The 19,200-nt window shown below is 56.6% G+C and overlaps 1 protein-coding gene across 11 annotated transcripts in view; it reads left to right on the top strand.

Annotated features, from left to right (window-relative positions):
- Nucleotides 1–114: 114 nt before the first annotated feature.
- The window catches only part of LOC132438386 (uncharacterized), a 60,127-nt gene continuing 41,041 nt past the window's right edge, over nt 115–19,200 (top strand). For 9 of the 11 annotated variants that reach the window (XR_011246729.1, XM_069541441.1, XM_069541440.1 and 6 more), the window contains exons 1-3: nt 115–600; nt 3,757–3,831; nt 6,445–6,510. Coding sequence is in view for 8 of the 11 variants with exons in the window: in XM_069541441.1 (XP_069397542.1) it covers nt 497–600; nt 3,757–3,831; nt 6,445–6,510 (245 nt within the window). In the remaining 3 variants the exon portion in view is untranslated. Of the gene's footprint in view, nt 601–957; nt 1,053–2,636; nt 2,835–3,756; nt 3,832–6,444; nt 6,511–19,200 lie in introns of those variants that run through there. The other 2 variants (XR_011246730.1, XR_011246731.1) reach the window with 2 other exon arrangements.

Here is a 19,200-nt window from a genome sequence, read left to right as displayed (position 1 = left end):
GCCCCTCGAGCCGCAGGCCTGCGCGCTCGCTCCGCCGCCCCCCGGAAGTGCAGCCTCAAGTCTTCCGGTCCCGCCGGCCGGCGGCTTCCGGTCCCATCGGCGGCTTCCGGGCCCTGGGCAGCGGGCTTCGGTGCTGCTGGGCAGGGACGGGCTCGGCGCCGTGTCAGCGGGAAGGACCTGCACCGCCCACCCCCAACCTGCAGGCCTCGGCTCCTCGGTTCCAGGCCCTCAGTCGAGGGGCCTGGGGCTTCCCCAGAAGGGGGTCCTCGGGCCTTCCTGCCGGGGACCCTGCAGCTCTTTGGTTGGGGAACCTCAGGAATGGGGTCTCGGGCCCCTTGGCCGTGGGCTCCAGGACCCTCACAGAAGCACAGGGAGCTGAGAGAGAAAAGCAGGGCCGGAGGGCAGTTAAAGCGCTGAAAACATTCCACTCAGGACCGTTGCCATAGGGCACAAGAGACCTCAGTCATCCCCGAATACCGTGTGGACTGAAAAAACAATGCACCACCTAAAAGTTGAGAGTACGTTTTATTCGGTGGACAAGACTGAGGACTTAAGCCCGGGACACAGCACCTCAGATAACTCAGGGACTGTTCCGAAGAGGTAAGGGAGGATCCAGGGTACTTAGGGGCTTTGACAACAAACACCGGGTAGTCGGAACGTCAGAAGATACTGTGCATTACGGAAAACCAGACACCTCGAGTTAAGGAATTTAGTGCTTTGCTGTGTATGGGAAGATGCGAGTCTGGGCTCACAGAGATCATTCCTTTGATGTGCACCTCAGCTGTCTGGGGCCAGTATCCTTTGCTTTCCACCCTGAGGACTCCCCTCAGGGTGCAACGTCCGCGGGCTGTGACGGGATGGCTTGTAGGTTGCAACATCCTTTGTTTACTGTTATGGCAGGTGACATTTTTCACTTAAAACCGCAGGGGCCGGTGGGAATTTACAGCCAAGGAGCAGCGTTAGTTAGGTCAGTGGGTGGGAAATTACTAAGAGGAAACATCAGGGGGTTGGGGGTTTCTAGCCAAGGAAACCTAGCAGGATTCTCGCTGAAGGTAGGCCTGGGCGGTATCAGACCACCTGGGGGTCGGTGGGGGATGAGGAACCGATCAGACCTGGGGGGGAGGGTATCAGATATGGAGGATGGCGGGGGCAGTTCTTGCTAAAATTGGAAAATGCAGAAGTCCAAAAAGGGGAGGCCTGGTTGAAAAAGAGTTTGGTGTAGGAGAGAATCTTTGTCAGCGTCATAACAAAGGCTTTTTAACCACTCTAGGCAGTGCCAGGGGCTTCTGCCCCCGGAAGCCCATCTGGGATATCCTCCCATGTCCAAGGGCACTTAGTATGTGCCAGGCGTTGTTCTAAGTGCTTTCTTTTTTTTTAAAAATTTATTTATTTAATTTATTTATATTTGGGGCTGCGTTGGGTCTCCGTTGCTGCGCGCGGGCTTTCTCTAGTTGCGGTGAGCGGGGGCTACTCTTTGTTGGAGTGTGCGGGCTTCTCATTGCGGTGGCTTCTCTTGTTGCGGAGCACGGGCTCTAGACATGTGGGCTTCGGCAGTTGTGGCTCGCGGGCTCTAGAGCGCAGGCTCAGTAGTTGTGGCTCACGGGTTCTAGAGCACAGGCTCAGTAGTTGTGGTGCACGGGCTTAGTTGCTCCGCGGCATGTGGGATCTTCCCGGACCAGGGCTCAAACCTGTGTCCCCTGCACTGGCAGGCGGATTCTTAACCACTGCGCCACCAGGGAAGCCCCTAAGTGCTTTCTCTATAGTAACTCATTTAATCTTAACATCCCCATTAAGTAGAGTTGTTATTTTCCCGGTTTTATAGACAAGATGTTCAGGTGCAAAGAACTTGCTCAAGGTCACAAAGCTGATAAGGGCTGGATCTGGGCTTCGGACCTTTACCCTTAATTACTGGTCTCTCAACGCAGCTCCGGGTAAAGGGGAAGACGAGGGACAGTGCTGCCCTGTAGCAGGATGATTTCTGGTTCCTCCCAGGGATTCAGAGAGCCCCCCAGCCCCCCGCATATCTTCCCTTTCTCCACGCTGGAAGTGGTATTGGCAGGGTGGGGAGTCTTGTCTGATACTGCAGTAATTTGAGCCTTGAGACTCTTCCTGAGGGGATGAACACCCTTCAAAACCGCACACCCAGAAGGCTTTCTCTCCGGCTCCCTGACAGGCCTGTCAGGGCACATTCTACCCCACCCCCAGCCTGGTCTGTCCATATCACTTAACCCCTTAGGAAGCTCTGGGACCCCTCATGTCCTTACTGCCTTTTCTCATGATGTAATTAAGTCAAGTGAAGCATGTTCATTCCACAATGATTTCTGGTGGCCTAAAAGAAAAAGGCAAGTCTACAAAACATTATCAAAATAGACATAAAAACCAAGAGGAAACTTGTTTTTTGAGCTTTCTTGCAGCCAGTGCACAGTGGGAAAGGTTATGAGTTTTGTGGTTCCAGTACTCAAAAAGGAAGAAACATATCAATTTCTCAGGAGAGTCTAATTTTTTGTTGGTTCTAAATTTAAACACACATCCACCCCCCACACACCCCAAAAGCCAATTGCCAATGTGTTGCCATGTGAAACCTCTAAAAGGTTCATTTACTTTTATTCACCAATTCATGCATTCTCTCTCTGTAGGCAGATTGGTACAAGAAGTCTGACCCTCCCCACACCAAAAACAAAAACAAAAACGAAAACGAAAACAAGCCTAAGTCTGAAATAAGCTCATCACTTTTATAAAAGAGATGTTGGAAGAACAAAGTGGATGACGTTTCGATGACACTGGCTGTTTTTTGGTCTAGATCTTCGATAAAGACTGAGTTTGGAGGAAGCGAGGTGCGAAGGCTGTCCTCGGGCGAGGTGGCGGCCCGGGGAGGAGGCTTCTTGGTGGCCTAAGTGGACGTGTGGGCAGAGCTTACACACGCACAGTAGTGGAGCAGGTGCTCACTGCCTGCCACTGACCATTCTCCAGCGCAAGATGGAGATCAGACTGGAAAGGAGGGTCCCTTAAGCGAATTCACTTAAAATGGGAATCAAATAGTAATGATGTCAATGGTGGGGCAAAAGATTTTGAGAATTTATCGTGAGAAAGGAAAAACGGGGGGAATATCTTGCCTTTGTCTTGTATTCAAGGAAGCTTAGGTTCTGAATGCAATTGTAAGTTAATTCGTAGAACCGACAAGGAATTAATCAAGTGTTGATTTGGCAGGCTCATAATTTTTCCAACAAATTGTGTGATGGCTCTCCACATTCTCCTTCACATCGTGTGATTTTCTCAGGTGCGTTATGAAGAAAGAGGATCAGTTGCGCTAAAATACGCAAGAGCGCCTTCCACTTCCCCAAGAGCCTCTCTCTGATATTCGAGTCACTTCTTGTGGGAGCAGCAGCCTGTCATTACCTTGTCACATTCGTGGTCCTCAGCTGCACGGCCGGGCCCTCCCACTCTTGCCAGTTGCTTTGGGCTAGATCTGAACATCCCTCAGTATTATTCCATTTATGGACTTTCTGAAATCTTGCATCTTCCATAAGATTTACAATTCGACTTGATTTGTACTTCCACAGCCTCACAACATGATTCCCAGGCCTTTCAGTGTTGGGTGTGTGTGTGTGTGTGTGTGTGTGTGTGTGAGAGAGAGAGAGAGAGAGAGAGATTCTGGAGCTATACAGGGAGGGGTGTTGGAGTGGAGCCCAGTTATGTAAATGGTCAATTCATTCGTGAAACTCTCTGTGCTATGAGAATATCTGTTTTCCCCTGCAGCCTCCTGACCGCAGGTACCCAGGTAGCCAAAACTTGGACCAAAAGGACCTCCTGGGTAGCACAGTCTCGGAATGGGTAAGGCTTTGCCGGGGTTTGCCTGAGGCTCGTAGAGGCCACATCCTTCTAAGTTTTTGTGAGACACGGTAATAGGTGGAACCACTTTATTTTTTAAATTTAAAATAATTTTTTAGCCGCGCCTTGAGGCTTGCGGGATCTTAGTTCCCCAACCAGGGCCTGAACCCAGGGCCACGGCAGTGAAAGCACCGAGTCCTAACCACTGGACTGCCAGGGAAGTCCCAGAACCACTTTATTTCTATAAATTAATAATCACTGTCACTTCTCTTGGCCGGTATTTTAAGAGGCGCTGGGTAGCAGTTGTCGGGGATTCCATTTGTGAGGCAGGCCTGAGACACAGCCGTCAGATGTTTTTGGCGTTTAGATTATAGATATTTTGGGATGAGTGAGGGAAGCTGTAGCCGTACGATTTTTCAAGTGGAGGTGACAGACACAGATGTGAAACCGTCTTCTGCCCCAAAAGGAGCACAGATGGGCTTTTCTGTGGGCTGAAAAGACCCAGAGAGTCGCGTGATGTCTTTCTCCGCCTCTTAGCTGTGCGGGCGTGTGGGCCCTACTCTCAGACGGGCTGTCCCCCGTGCTGCGGTAGAACCAACAGCCTCCACACCGCAGGAGCTGTCCCTTCCCCATATACCCAGTGACAGTCCCAGGATTGAATCTCCCTAGACCAACCTGGGTCGCGTGCCTGTCCTTGAACCAATCACTGTTTAAAAAAAAAGTTACTGTTGGGAATTCCCTGGCCGTCCAGTGGCTAGGACTCGTCGCTTTCACTGCTGTGGGTTCAGTCGCTGGTCGGAGAACTAAGGTCCTGCAAGCCGTGCAATGCGGCCAAAAAAAGAAAAAAGTTAATGTAAAAGCAACTTCCCATGCATCTGGGAGTTTAAAAAATAATTCTAAATAATGTATGTCAAAGAAGAAATTGTAAGTGGGAAGTACCAAGTATTTAGACCTCCCCACTGGAAACCACTCGTCTACTTTCTGTTCCTACGGCTTTGCCTGCCCTGGGCATTCCCTATAAACGGGCTCACCCTCTGTGGCCTTTCATTTCGGCTTCTCTCCCTCAGCCTTCGAGGTTCATCTATGTTGTGGCCTGTGTCAGTGCTTCGTTCCTTTTGGAGAAACCCATTCTTGCTTGTTCAGTAATGGGGAGGATTAAATGACATCCCATTTGCAAAAGGGCCTCGTTTAGGGCCTGGCACATACAGCGCGCTTGATAGAGTCTCCTTCCGTTCGTGGGTCGTTGGAATCCACTGGCAGTGCCCCACCCACAGGCCCTCGTGTGATCGGTGGCTCCGGCCTCTCCACGCCCAGGCTTTTGCAAGGAGCAGAAAGACCAGGAGGGCGATGTAAACCCACCTGCCCAGTCCCCTAACCGTTAGGGCTGTGAGGTCCTTAATGCCACCATCCCGTCTCTGGAGAAAGGCTGTGATGATACCGAAGCTGGGTCTTTCTGTGACAGGACGTAAATTCCTAAGCCGGCACGAGAGCTGCAGAGGCAGCGAGGCCCAGCACGGCGACCGGGGTCAGCCTCAGGGCTGTCTGCAGATCTCCCTCAGCTCGGCAGCCCTGCGGCCAAGGGCAGAGAGTCTTGGTGCTTGGGGACCCTGGTTGCTACCCCCAGCCTCGCCACTGGCCTTCCTCTGCCCCCAGCGGGTGCGACCTGGTCTTGTGGCGCGGCTGCATGCCCAGCAGTCACCTGTGTGGCACAGTGTCTGTGCGCTCAGCGGTCGCAAAGGCCTGTGACTAAGCAGCAGCACGGAAGTAAGACAGTTCTAACCAGGGAGCTCCGGGACACAGAAACGACCTTTTACTGCACCCAGTTATCTAGAAAAAGACAGTGAACAATTAATTTTTTATAAACCAGGTTTATCCAAGTTGAGGGAAGGGATAGGATATAAAGATTAAAGGCAACCCACTGAAAATCACATATATTTTATTACGGAAACAAAACCCTGAGACTACGTGAAATTCGAAATTTTCCCGAGGGAAATGAATGAATACCATTAAAACTGAGCCCAGTTTATAAGGGTCCAGGGAGCTGTTCACCCGGAAAGGGCATAAATCCTCTTCCCAGGGAGCATTTAAAGATATTTCTGAGAAGCCTGCTGCCCAGGGTCAGAAGTGAAAGCATCACTTTCCCGTGGAGGCCGGTGGTGCCCTGTGGGGCAGGCGCTCGCTTTGTGGCCTAGGGGTGCCCTGAGCTTTGGAGTTTTATGTCAGCAGGAGTATTTTTATTTAACGTCACATGGTCAACACAAAGAAAATGCTCTATTTTTGGACCTAATTCCAGCAGGGCACAGAATTGAGAGTTTAGCTTGTCACTTTGTTTTCTGCCGAACTTAGTCAAGCTCAAGTATTACAATCTTTCTGTTCCTGGAGTGAGGCTTCCTGCCCTCGTTAGAAATATTGAAAACTGCCTTGTACCCACATCTTGCACTGTTTGTTTAGTTCTTTAATAAATGAAACCTTAATCCATGTGCAATTTCTGAAAGCCTTTCTTTCAATATTTTAAGAAGTTATTTCCCCTGATAAGAAGCCGTCTTGTTGCCCCACGTCAAGCCAAACGACAAAGCCTGCCAGGCTGGTTATTGTTCGTACTCTTTTCTTTTACAGGGAGAGGACGGAAAGCCAGCGTGCGGCTTTGATAAACGTTTGCCCAATTGGATCGCATTCGAGTTGGTGTGTAAAGCAGTGGGTCCAGAGTGGTGGGTGGGGCTAGGGAGGGGGCAGGATGAAGTGGAAAGAAACCCAAGCCCTGCCCCCAGGCCCTGGCACGAACTTGCTGATGACCTTGGACAATTCCCTTCCCTGCTCCGGGCCTCTGTTTCCTCATCTGTAAAATGGGCAGATTGGCCGGGTGGCCTCCAGGTGCCTCTGATCCATTCCTCCGTGCTCCTGCCCTCTGATGGGGACAGGGCCCTGGGGGATGGACTGGAGTTGGTTTTGTCTGAGCAGGGAGGGAGCGGAGTGGGCTGGGAGGTCGGGGCGGGCCCGCCTTCCTGAGGGCCCATTCTGTGTCTGTGGGCTGGGCCCAGGGCCTGTACCACATGGAGGTTCTGAGAAGGTAGATTGGGCACAGCACATGGACTTTCTGACCAACAGAACTTTCCAGGAATGCCAGGGCCTTCCATGGGAGGTGGTGATCGCCCTCCCTGTGGAGGCGTTGGGACCAGGTGGTCATCGGGGCTGAGGACGGTACCAGGATGTCTGCGCTGGGGAGACTGGACTCGAAGTGTTTTTTGTTTTTAAATTTATTTATGTATTTATTTTTTTTTGGTGTTGGGTCTTCACTGCTGCACGTGGCCTTTCTCTGGTTGCAGCGAGCCAGGGCTACTCATCGTTGTGGTGCGCAGGCTTCTCATTGCAGTGGCTTGTCTTTGTTGCGGAACACGGGCTCGAGGCACATGGGCTTCAGTAGTTGTAGCACACGGGCTCAGTAGTTGTGGCTCGCAAGCTCTAGAGTGCAGGCTCAGTAGTTGTGGCGCATGGACTTATTTGCTCCGCGGCATGTGGGATCTTCCCGGACCAGGGCTCGAACCTGTGTCCCCTGCATTGGCAGGCAGATTCTTAACCACTGTGCCACCAGGGAAGCCCTGGACTCAAAGTGTTTTGAAGGCCTTTCCAAATCCCAGCGTCTGCGGTTCTGTGTGTCGAGGTGAACTGATGACCACAGAAGATGTGGCTAAATCCCACTAGAGTGTCCCCAGCGAAACACACAGCTAAACTCAACAGGGTCCGGCCACACCAGCAGGAACTGGGAGCAACTGGAGCGTCGCTGCCTTGCTGCTGGGAGGGCCAGTCAGGGCAGGCACTGTGAAAAGCAGTTTAGCTGCTTCTCATAAAGGGGAATATACACCTACCATGTGACTCAGCAATCCCATTCCTGGGTATTTACCCAGGAGAAACGAAAATTATGTCCACACCAACAATTATGTTCATGGTGGCTTTCTTCATAGTGACCAAAAACGGAACACAACCCAAATGTTTCCAGCAGGTGAACGGGTAACAAACTGGGGTCCATCCACGTGATAGGTCATTACTCTGGGCACATGACAGTGTGGAGGGACCCCAAAACAGTGCAAGGAGGGAAGGAAGCCAAGCACAGAAGGCAGTGCGCTCCGCGAGTCCATTCGTGTGACGTTCTGGAAAAGGCAGCATTATGGATCAGTGGTTGCAGAGTGGGGGTGAGGGGCAGGTTTGAATGCAAATGGGGGGGCCCAGGGGATGAGGGATCTGCTGTATCTTGGCTGTGATGGTGTTTGCAGGACTGTGTGTTTGTCTACACTCTTGGAACTGTGTGTCGTGAGTGAATCCTAAGCTGTGTAAATTGAAGAAGGGCAAGTAAACGATTCAAGCAAAGAGCAGACAAACGACAGGAAACTCTCACCCCAGCCCAAAGCAGGCGCCGCCTTTGAATGCAGGCCTGCCACTCCCATTAGGTTGGCTAAGTGCACGCACAGATGTAGAGGAGGCACGTGCTGGCTGGGGTGTGAGGAATCGGCGCCCTCGGACACTGTTCACGGGCTGTAAAATGGTGCAGCCATGGCGTGAAAGCCACGTGGCAGTTCCTCAAAACACTGTGATCCAGCAATTCCACTTCTGGGTTTGCCCAAAAGAATTGAAAGCTGGGTCTTGAAGCGATATGTCAACATGCACACCCACGTTCACAGCAGCATTATTCACTGTAGCCAGAAAGTGGAAGCAACCCAAGTGTCCATGCACAGACAGACGGACACACACAGTGTGGTCTGTCCCTACAGTGGGAACTCATTCAGCCTTAAGAAGGAAGGAGATCTTGACGCCTGTTACAACGTGGGTGAGCCTCTTTTTTTAAACTTGTTTTTTAGTGGTTTCAGAGACGGCAATTTTTAAAAATTAATTTATTTTTGGCTGCGTTGGGTCTTCGTTGCTGCGCGCAGGCTTTCTCTAGTTGCTGAGAGCGGGGGCTACTCCTGCAGTGCACGGGCTTCTCATTGCATTAGAGCCCCGCGGAGCACGGGCTCTAGGCACGCGGGCTTCAGTAGTTGTGGCTCGCGGGCTCTAGAGAGCAGGCTCAGCTGTGGCGCATGGGCTTAGTTGCTCCGCGGCATGTGGGATCTTCCGGACCAGGGCTTGAACCTGTGTCCCCTGCATCGGCAGGTGGATTCTTAACCACTGCGCCACCAGGGAAGTCCTGGATGAGCCTTTAGAATGTTGTGCTCAGTGACCTAAGTCTGTGTAGGTGCCGAGGGTCCAAGGGCCCTGTCCTGTAGCCCACGGTGGGGAGGGGGGCAGACACGGAGCCAGGACTGACAGGTGTGGCGAGACCGGGGGAGCAGTGTGGGGCTGGGGCCCAGGTTCCAGGGCTCTTCGCAGCTGGGTGCCGCCAAGCCGTCCTCAGGAAGCTGCAGCTCAGCCGGGTCCCAAGTGGTGTCTGGGGAGTGGGCAGCTGAGAGATGGAACAGGTGGGCAAGCGTCTGGCGCTCGGAGGTTTTGGATTCACTTTTTCACACCTAAGTCCCGGTAGATGGAGTCTTATTTCTTTTCTTCTTTCCTGAAATTTACTGATACCGTTGTTGTTGTTAGAATAGCTAACATGTTCATACCCTACAATATCCCAGTACACAGAGGGATCCAGGGTGAAGCCAGCCTCTGTGCACAGCAGGTGTGGCCAGTGTCCTGCCCAGGTGCTGTCACCTCAGCTCCTCAGTGCTCACAGGTGTGCTTCCCACTGCCTGGGCCTGCACTGCATCGCTGGGGGCTTTCTGTGAAAGTGCTGAGCTCGCTCATCCATCCATCCATCCGTCCATGTGTCCATCCGTCCGTCCATCCATGTGTCCATCCATCCGTCCATCCATCCGTCCATCCATCCAGGGGTGAAATGTTTGCTTGGTCACTCAGTCAGTGAACATTTTCTGTTAGGAGCTGGTGTGAGGGGACCCCCAGTTACCACCTCACTGCAGAGAAGAGACCAATGATGAGCAAACAGCTGAAGGTCAGGGCAGTCAGGGAGAAACAGGAGTAACTCCACCCCGACAAACGGAACAGGCAAGATTTCAAAGGAGGTTGAAAGCAAGGTGGAAATACTCCCCTAGGAAAACAACTTTGAAAAATAAGATGGACCTGTAAACAAAGAGGTCCTAGAAACACAGGGTCTACTGCCTGGTGAAAAGGTCATCATGACACTTTGTCACAGACGTGACATTTTGGCGTGGTGGGGATGAAGAATTAGTTGGGACTTTTATCAGTTTCCATGGCCACACATTTCTGTACTGTTTGAATTTTTAGCATAGTTCAGAAAAGAGATAAAAATGGGAAAGAAGGAAATGCACTCCTGGCCGTGGTGGCAGGGGATTTTGCACCGTGTAGACGCACCCAGAGCCCCCAGGCGAACCCAGGCCGGGATCTGAGTTGCGTCTGGCAGGAATGAGCTGCAGGGCGGCCCCCAGCCCCAGGGAGAGCTGGGTGGGGAGTGCCTGCGTTACCAGAGAACACCTCTGGGGGCAGCAGAGGCCACAGAACGCTCTCAGCGTGCGGAGCAGGGACAGGGCTGAACCCAGTGTGGGCGGAGGAACGGAGGAGCCCTGTCCTCCTCTGCGCCGGGGAAGGGGGTGTCCTCCTTCCCTCGAGCCTTCCCACCCCCATCCACGCTAGGGCAGGGCTGGCCCCCTGCCTCTTCCGCAGAGGCCGGGAGCCAGTTCTGTTCTCCGTCTCTCTCCCCTGCCCACCCCTCTGTCTGTCTCTCTCCCCACCCCCACTCCCACCTGCTTCTCTGCGTGTCTCCCTCTCCCCATCCAAGGAGTCATCTAATGACAAACCTCTTTGTCCTTCAAAGGTGTCGACATCTGTCATTTACGTCACAGGCACTTGCAGAGCTTGTTCTGAGGGCCGGACCCTGAGCTATGCACTGTAGGGCTAGCAGGAAGTCCAAGTCCAACCCCAACCCCTGGGGAGACCGTAGGGCACTCACAGCTAACAGGATTATAAATCAGACCACAGCATGAGCGTTAGAGATCAGGACTAGGGAATACAAGCTGGGCTGGACTGTCAAGGCCGTAATGGAGCACAGAGTGGGTGTGCATGCTGGCCACTGGGTCCTCCACAGTCGCTATGAGTGGGCCTCAGGTTTAGCTTTGAGCTTCCTGGTAGCCACAGAGAAAAGGGAAACAAGATCAGGCACCAGGTACCTACCTCCCTGCTCGTGGTCAGAAGCGCCAGGCTGTCCAGACTCCACAGGGAGGACTGTCTGTCCTCTCCCAGGCTTTCTGGAGGGGCCACTGAGGTGTCAGGGCGACACCTGGGCACTCTCACTGCCCCTTGCTGGGATGTAACCCCAAAGCATCACTCAGACAGCACAGGAGGGTTGGGGGGATGGAAAGCAAGGACCCAGCCTCCCCCGGGGCTAAACCTTGAGGAATTGAGGGCCTTGACATTCTCTGAATAAATAGTGGGGCTCTAGGCCAGGTTAGGTTTATATTTTTATAACTTAAAAAAATTGAGGCATGAAGTACATGCAGTAGATGCACTTGGTGTGCCGTCCTGAGTTTTGACAAACGCGTGTGATCGTATAACCGTGACCGCGGTGCCCCATCTGCCCAGTTCCCTCCTGTCCCCCAGCCCCCGTGACCCCTGGTCTCTTCTCTGTCCCGTAGTTTTGCCTTTTCCAAAATGTCATCTGAACAGAACCCCGTGGTATGTGCTGGCAGGGCTGTTGAGGGGGTGAGCTGTGCAGGCATGCGTGTGTAAGGGTTTGCATGTGTGTGTACCTGTGTGCGCGTGTGTTTCCGGTCCCTCCTCGTGCGCCGGTGGCCCTGTCCGCCCACCACCCTCTCTGCCTGACTTGCCACCTCCGCTAGGGATGAGCTCCCTTGGGAATGAACCTCCATCCCTCGTCAGCTGACAGTCCCCCCTTGTTTTCAAGTGGTTCCTAACTGCCAGCCTCCAGTGAAGGGCATGGCCCCCACTCCACCTCCTGGGCACTGCTGGGCACTTTCGTAAAGACACACGGGTGACATCGGAAAGTGAGGCTGTGGCGCGGGGACCCCGTGGGTACAGCCCCTGGAGGGGCCCTTGTTCTGCTGTGCCTCGTGTCCGTCCTCCCCGCGGGACGCTGGGGGCGAGCGGGGCCATGCGGGTACCTCCGTCCTGGCTCTTGGCATCCGGCTGTCCTGGCGACCCTCCAGCGTGAGAGAAGTCAGACCTTCGGGGGTGGGGGGCACACAGTGGGGGCTTTTTAATTCATCCAGGTTGTGGTTCTGCTGAACCCTCCCGGGCGGCCAGTCAGCTGTCACCAGCGATCCCCCGATGTCCCCGCCACCCGCTCTGGGGGGCAAGCTCTCTGCGTTCCCGCTCAGCTCACCTTCCCCGCTCCCGCCTCCGCGGCTGGCCAGGAGCCCCGAGCCCCGCTGTGGCCGCTGGAGGAGCCGAGGCCCAAGCCTTTCCCTCCCCACAACGAGCGTCAGGCTGGCTGTGTCCTGGTCCTGGGAGGACGGCAGGTTTTGCAGAGCGCGGCTGGGATGCTGGCGAGGAGACTGGCAGTGGCCTGCCCCTTACTGTTACGGTTGCCCACACGCTGGGCCTCGCGTTGCCTGGGGCCCTTAGAGGGGCTTCTCCATCCGCCGCGTGTCCGGGGAGGCTCCAGCGCCCCTGCACAGGGCTGGGGGCAGGGGAACTCACTCTGGGACGAGGCCCTGCAGAGCAGGCCCCTCCTGGGGAGCCCGGGTCTGGGTGCGGGTGGCACTGCAGGGCGAGGAGGGGGGTGGGTCTGCCGCCAGCTCCTGCCCACCCCGCTGCACATCAGACTTGGCTGCATCCCCAGGAGGCAGTCCGGCAACAGCCTCCTGCACCTTCTCTCCTGTACCGGAAGGGCGTCCCTGCTCGCGGCCTGCCCTCTACCCGCTTCTCTCCCGCCGCCATGGGTCTGGTTTCCCTCCGCAGCCCCCAGGGCCGAGGCCCCTGAAAGCCTGCGCTCTGGGAGCAGAGTGGCCTGAAACCAGAGACATGAACGCTGGGGGATTTGGCTTCAGCTCATTAGACGCCATGAACCCGCCTGCCGAAGGATCCCAGCCTGCGCCCGCCTGCCTGGTCTGTTAACGTCGTCCGGGCCTCGGGCTAATTTGTTTAGCTGTGCCAATCGGTTGAAGGTTGATTCAATTGGACTAGGGTTATTTATTTGTGCCTGGATTTGCTGAGTGTCATTGGAGGTACGTGAGGTCTTCATTACGGTGGCGAGATGGCTTCATTAGGGTGATGGCCACTCCTGCCCTCCCCTGACCCCCCTTCTCCGAGCACCCAGGCCCCCTCCCGCCTAGGGAGGGCGTGGCAGCCTTGGGGGGCTGGTTCCCTGGTGCAGCCTGGCTTGGGGGGTGAGCACTGCGTTGAGGGTCCAGAGACCCAGGTTCTGATCCATGCTCTGCGTTGACCACCTGTGGCTCTGCTCAGGAAATGGTCACTCCTAAACGAGTTTGGGTGACCTGCTCTCCTGCAGTCATCCCCCCGGAAGGACCCTAAAGGCATCCACCTCCCCAAGCCTCAGTTTTCCCATCCACAAACTGGGAACACCCGTCTTCCCTCTTGCCGCCTCCGGGGTGGGCTGCCTAGTCTGCGAGCCCCTGCGACTTGTGCACTTGGCGCCAAGGTCACAGGGAGGGCAGGTGGGGTCCGCGGGCCGGCAGAGCGCGCTGCCCAGAGCTGGGCTCTCTCTCCAGGCAGCTGGGAATGATGGATGGATGCGGGGCCGCCCTGGACGAGCAGACCTGGCAGTTTGCCGCTTTCCTGCCCCGGGGTCAGACGCCGGCTGGTTCCTCTTCCCCGTCCTGTGTCCTCCTAGCCCGTCCTGGGCATCGACTCTGGGGCTTGTGCCTGGGGCCGTGGGCGGGCAGGTGGGAGGCCCCATCCCTGTGACAGGGCTGCTCTCTGGGTGCCCCCCTCCCAGCCAGCAGGCTCTCTGGCACAGAGCAGGCACCCAGGATAAAAGAGTTCTGGGTGGAGCTGGAGGGCCCAGGTCACAGGCTAGAGCAACTGAGGTCAGCGGAGGCGAGCGAGGGGTGGGGGTGCCCGCCAAGGAGTACCTGCCGTGCCCCGAGATTGCCAAGAGGGCTGGAGTGCTGGCCGTCCTTCCCCATCGCTGACGTAGGAGCCCAGAGCAGGGCAGGGTGGGCAAAGCGTCCGGGGGAAAGATCCTGCCCACGCTCCCCACCCAGCAGCACCCCAGAACCAGCGGGCTTGTCCTTCCATCCCTTCCAGGAGAGGAACCAGAGCCGTAGCCAAGCGTCCCCCTGGGTGGTATTTCCTAAGCGAATACCCTGTGTTCTAAGAGCTCAGTGGGTCTCAGCAGCTTAGGCTGATCCCTTACCTGAACCTGGGGGAATCTGAGGCCCAGAGAGGGGAAGGAGTGCCCCCAAGGTCACACAGCGCACCAGGGGCAGGGCAGGGACCACCGCTGAGGGCCACACGAGGAAGAGACTGGTACTGACCCAGGAGCCAATCCCTCCATCTAAAGACATTTGTTAAGGCTCAGAGAGGTTAGGTGACCTCTCTAGAGAGGTTGTCCGGGGCTGCACAGCTGCTCCACTGAAGAACTGACTGCAGACCTGTCTGCTTCTACACCCATCCCTGTACCTCCCTGTGCACGACAGGCATCAGGGCTGTTCTGGGAAAGACTTGGGGATCTCCCTGGAAGCCAACCCTGAGAGGAGGGTCTGAGAAGGAGTGCCGTCATGGGGAGGTCCTCTCAGGGCAGGGGGGGGGGTGAGTCAGGGAAGGGTACATGTCGCCCTGTGGACGGCTGCGGCTCCCCCCTGCTCAGGGCCCTGGGCGACACTGTGGAGCATCCCTCAAAGCCATCCCCCTCCAGGTATTGGGGATATTTCTACACCAACTCCATCAGGTGCTGGTGAATGTCTGTGTCCTGGACCATCTCCTCCTGGGATGTCTCATGGTCCTCATGTCACCAGGAGGAGACACCAGATGGAAAAACTGAGGCTCAGAGAGTCTTGACTGGGTCAGAGCCCAAAGCAGCCACACCAAGAAGCCTTCCCTCCTTTTCTCCAGCTGGGTCCCACCCCTCATCAGGCTCCTGTCCCACCAGGCCGTGAGCCCCCCAGGGAAGGGTTTGTTTCTAACTCACCTGAATGTCCCCAGCTGCCCGCATGCTCTGGGCCCCAGGAAAGGGTCAGTCGTGTCCTGGGTCGGTATCTGGATGGTCTGTCTGTCTTACCGTGTGTTCCAGTTTGCTGTATGACAAACCGTACAACAATGATTTTACTATAGCTCATGACTTCGTGGGTCAGGAATCCGGGCTGGGCTCGGGTGGGCGGTTCTTCTGCGCCACATGGCGTTGATGAGAGGCCACCTGGGGCAGTGTTTGTCCTGTGGCTGGCTTATCACTGAGCGTCATGTCTTCCAGGTTCCTCCATGCTGTAGCAGGCGTCAGAATTTCCTTCCTTTTTAAGGCTGAATCATATCCCATTGTGTGGATGGACCACATTTTATTATCCACTCATCCACTGATGGTCACTTGAGGTTGTTTCACTTTTTGGCCACGGTGAATAATGGTGCTGTGACCATGGGTGTACAGGTGTCTGAGTCTGAGTCCCCGTACGCTCTTTTTTTGTGTGTGTGTGGCCATGCCACATGGCATGTGGGATCTTAGTTCCCTGGTCAAGGATCCAATCCGTGCCCCCTGAAGTGGAAGCGTGGAGTCCTAACCACTGGACCACCAGGGAAGGTCCCCCGCCATACACTCTTGAGCGCACAGATTAAGGGGAGGGGGTGCAGGCTCCACATCAACGGGAGGAGGGCAGGGACTTGCAGCATCTTTGGTCCACCACGCTGTGCTGTGCAGAGAGAGGGGTTGCCTGGACACTTGGGGTCACGTAGCAAATAGGGAGGCAGCAGCAGCGACGGCAGATGGTGGGGGAAAGGGGAGCTGGGGGCCCGCTGTCTGGGGTCTGGGAGGATGGGTGGGAAGCAAAAGTGGCCTGAGAAGTGAAAGCAGGGGCTGGAAGCCTCTGGAGAGGGCGGGGCTGTGGTCCTCAGGTCTGGCCCAGGGGGGTGTGGTTTCAGAGGACACAGGTGGCCTGGGTGTGAGTCTGGGCTCTGCCGTCCAGGAGCTTTGTGACCTGAGCTCTCAAATGTCCTCCCTTGGGAGATGGGGGGAAATAGCACAGCCGCCCTCGCAGGATGTAGAGAGAATTCAGCGGGGAACTCCTGCAAGCCTCTTGCCTGGCTCTGTCAGCGGGTGATGAGAGGGGCCGTAGACTCGCCTCCAAGGGCCCAAGGTTATGCCCACATGGATCAAAGTTGGCAGGGCTGGGGCTGGGGGCGGGTGGCTTCCCAGAGGACCAGGCAGAGAAGGGCTGGCGGTTCCCTGTGGTGTAGCAGGGCTCACCCACCTGCGGCAGCAGCCCGGGATCCTCCCTCCCAAGGCCGTGGTGCTGGGCCGGCTCCCTTCCCGGGGCCCTGCCCTCGGAAGCCTGGACCAGCTTCCCTACTGGGACAGGGCCGATCGGGGGAGCCTTCTAGGGCCTCCTCACGTCAAACTTGGGAATGGGTAACTTCAATCCCACGCCATTCCAGTGGCAAAGCGTGTCGTGGGCCTGGCCCAGACCCAAGGGAGGGGAAACAGACTGCTCCTTGGTGGAGAGAACCACTGTGGCCGTACCTGCAGGCAGCTCGCCCAGAGTCCCGGCCACGAGAGTGCCGGGCGTGATGCCCCACCACCACGGGCTGGGGCCGGGAGCCCCTGACTCTGGCGGGGGTGGGGACGCTGGGGCCTGAGAAAACGGCACCGGGAGCGTCCACAGGCGCTCGGTGTATGCTCAGGGCGTGATGTACGGGGGGGTGACTAAGTCAGCCAGGCTGGACCCGCCGGCCAGCAGTGAGTGTCCTGCCCTGGCACCTGGAGGGCTGAGGCTGGCGGGGGGGCACCTTCCTCGGGTTGCTCCCTGCCCCCAGCTCCCCTAGCAGAATCCCGCCCGCGCCGTCTCCCCGAGCCTTTCCTTGCATGTCAGCCGAGTTCCCCTTCCCCCAAGGCTGCCTCACCGAATATTCCTTCTTTCTCATCACCATAATTGTTCATTTGTAGGTTAAGCTGCACCTGGGGTTCTCAGAAATCCACTCGCTCCCTTGCAACTTGCCAACTTCTCCAATGTCTCGTCCTCCTCTGCCTCATTCCTTCTTCTTCTGGAGGAGGAACCTGGCCACGGCGGGGGGGCGGGGGGTGCGTGGGGAGGGTGGCAGCTCCCGGTGCAACCTGTAGGACTTTGCCTGGAAACGGTGGGACTCGAGCCACGCTCTCAGCTGGAGAGAAGGCAGCCCGATCTGTCTGTCTGTCCTCCCTTTCCAGGCACCGTGGACTAGAAAGATTAGTCAGGCTTGACCAACATTTTCCAGCACCTTCCACGTGCCAGGAGCTCTCTTCGTGCCCCGGTGATATTATCTTGTTGAACACTGAAGACCACACCCCCTGCGGTCCGCATATTGTCCCCAGAGAACCAGGCTCAGGAAGGCGTGTGGCTGGCCCCAGGTCAACTGGACGGTGATGAGCAGAGGTGGGATTCCAGTTCGGCTGGGAAGAGGAGACCAGTGGATAGGAAGCTATGGCGCAGAGGGCTCATGGCCTTGGGGTGGCACCCCTGGCAGGGGCACAGCACTGGCAGAGCAGGTGGTAGGGAAGCTCGATGTCCCGTGAAGGAGCGGAAGCCACGGCTGGGGCTGGGTCCCGTCCTCCGTCCTCCGTGCAGCTCGTCAGAGCCCTCGGCCTCAGGGGGCTCTGCTCACCTGCAGCGGCACCCAGGACGTTATCAGGAGGGCAGCAGGACCTGTTGGTCAGGCCGAGTGCTGGCGGGGCGGAGGCAGGAGGCCTCCGGAGACTGGGAACAAGGCCAGAGCCCAGGCGGACTGGGCACCTCGGGGCCTGGGGAAGCTGTCACCTAGCAGGGCTGGCAGAGGGCCGCACAGGAGAAGAGGCCTGATTGACTGCAGACCCCAAGCCCAGAGGCACCCCCGCTGCTATTCCGCCAGTTCCTGCCTTTCTGAGATGGTCCAGGGTCCCCCTCCCGCCCTGCAGCAAGAGGGCCGGAGCCCCAGGCCAAGGGTGCTGTTTCCTCCCTCCTTCCCTCCCTCCCATCCAAGCAGCCAGCGCACATCAGTACAGGGAGGGAGCTCTGCTGGGCGTGGGGATATGGTGGTGACATGATCACAAAGGCCACCGTTTAGCCGGAGAGGGAACAAACAGGAAACAACAGGTCCGTAATGTGTGCTCCGGGGGCTGAGCCTTGTGGGAGGAATAACGGGGCCGCCGGCTTGGGTTGCAGGCCTGGGGAGTCCCTGATGAAGGGAGATGAAGGGACATTTGGGCTGGGGCAGCGGGGAGGCGAGCAGGCCATGGGGATGGAGACGAGGAATCAGCTGTGTGAGGGCCTGACGATGCGGGGTGCGGACACAGGTGAGATGGGAGGCTGCCATTCGCTGAGCAGCTGTGTCCTGGGCCAGCAGGTGGGGTGGGGCAGGTGCAGGGCCCCTCACTGCACTGTCCCCTCCCCCGGCCCCCACCGGCATCCTCTCATCCAGGACACCTGCCCGCCCCGGCTGGAACAGGCCTGAGTCCTGGGGGAGGGCCGTGGAGACGCAGACAAGCCTCTCCCCTCGGATGACAGTATCACTCGTCACTGACAGGAAGCAGCTCTGCGCTTCCCACAGACCCTGAGGGGTTGGGCTGTGTGTTTTTAGCCCATCATACGGATTATTATTCCATTAGCGGGGTCACACAGTGGGGGCCGCGGGACTTTCATCTCCAAAAGGCCTCGCGAACATTGATCACTAAAAATTAATTAAAGCATTCTAATCCCCAAATGCCTCTAGGCTGCAATATTCGCTTCCTGTGTCAGCTGAGAGAAACACAGCCCTGGTTACGGGAAGCTCCTGGTGGGGGCATTGTTCACAAGGCAGTGGGGCAGACGTCAGACACGTGGGGAGAAGGGGTGAGCGGCCCTGTCCCCCCAGCCCCGGTCCCTCCGGCCGTGCTGTACTGGGGATGGAGCCCAGTTCTGTGCTGAGGTCTCGTGCCCTCCTGCAAGGAAGCCGTTTGCCAACCTTGAGGGCTGTGTCCCTCTGCTTCTGCTACATCCCCGGGGGAATTTGAGACGAGGCTGCGTGATGCTGGACGACCCCCCACCCCGGACCTCCATTTCTCATCAGTTACTTGGTCTCTGGGACCCCTTCCCATCCTGATTCCCCCAAACCCGAGAGAAACTGCTGGCACCCTGCTGCCTTGCCAGGCTGACTCTCTGGTGTAAACTCCAGTTCAGCCAGAAGGTTGAACTAATAATGCAGGTTCTCCGGATTCATTATGTTCCCCGGGTTTCTCCCCCCTTGGGAGCCCTTGAT

This window comes from Delphinus delphis, chromosome 15 (genome assembly GCF_949987515.2).
Source record: "Delphinus delphis chromosome 15, mDelDel1.2, whole genome shotgun sequence".
Taxonomy (NCBI): domain Eukaryota; kingdom Metazoa; phylum Chordata; class Mammalia; order Artiodactyla; family Delphinidae; genus Delphinus; species Delphinus delphis.
This window is presented reverse-complemented; position numbering and strand designations above follow the sequence as displayed.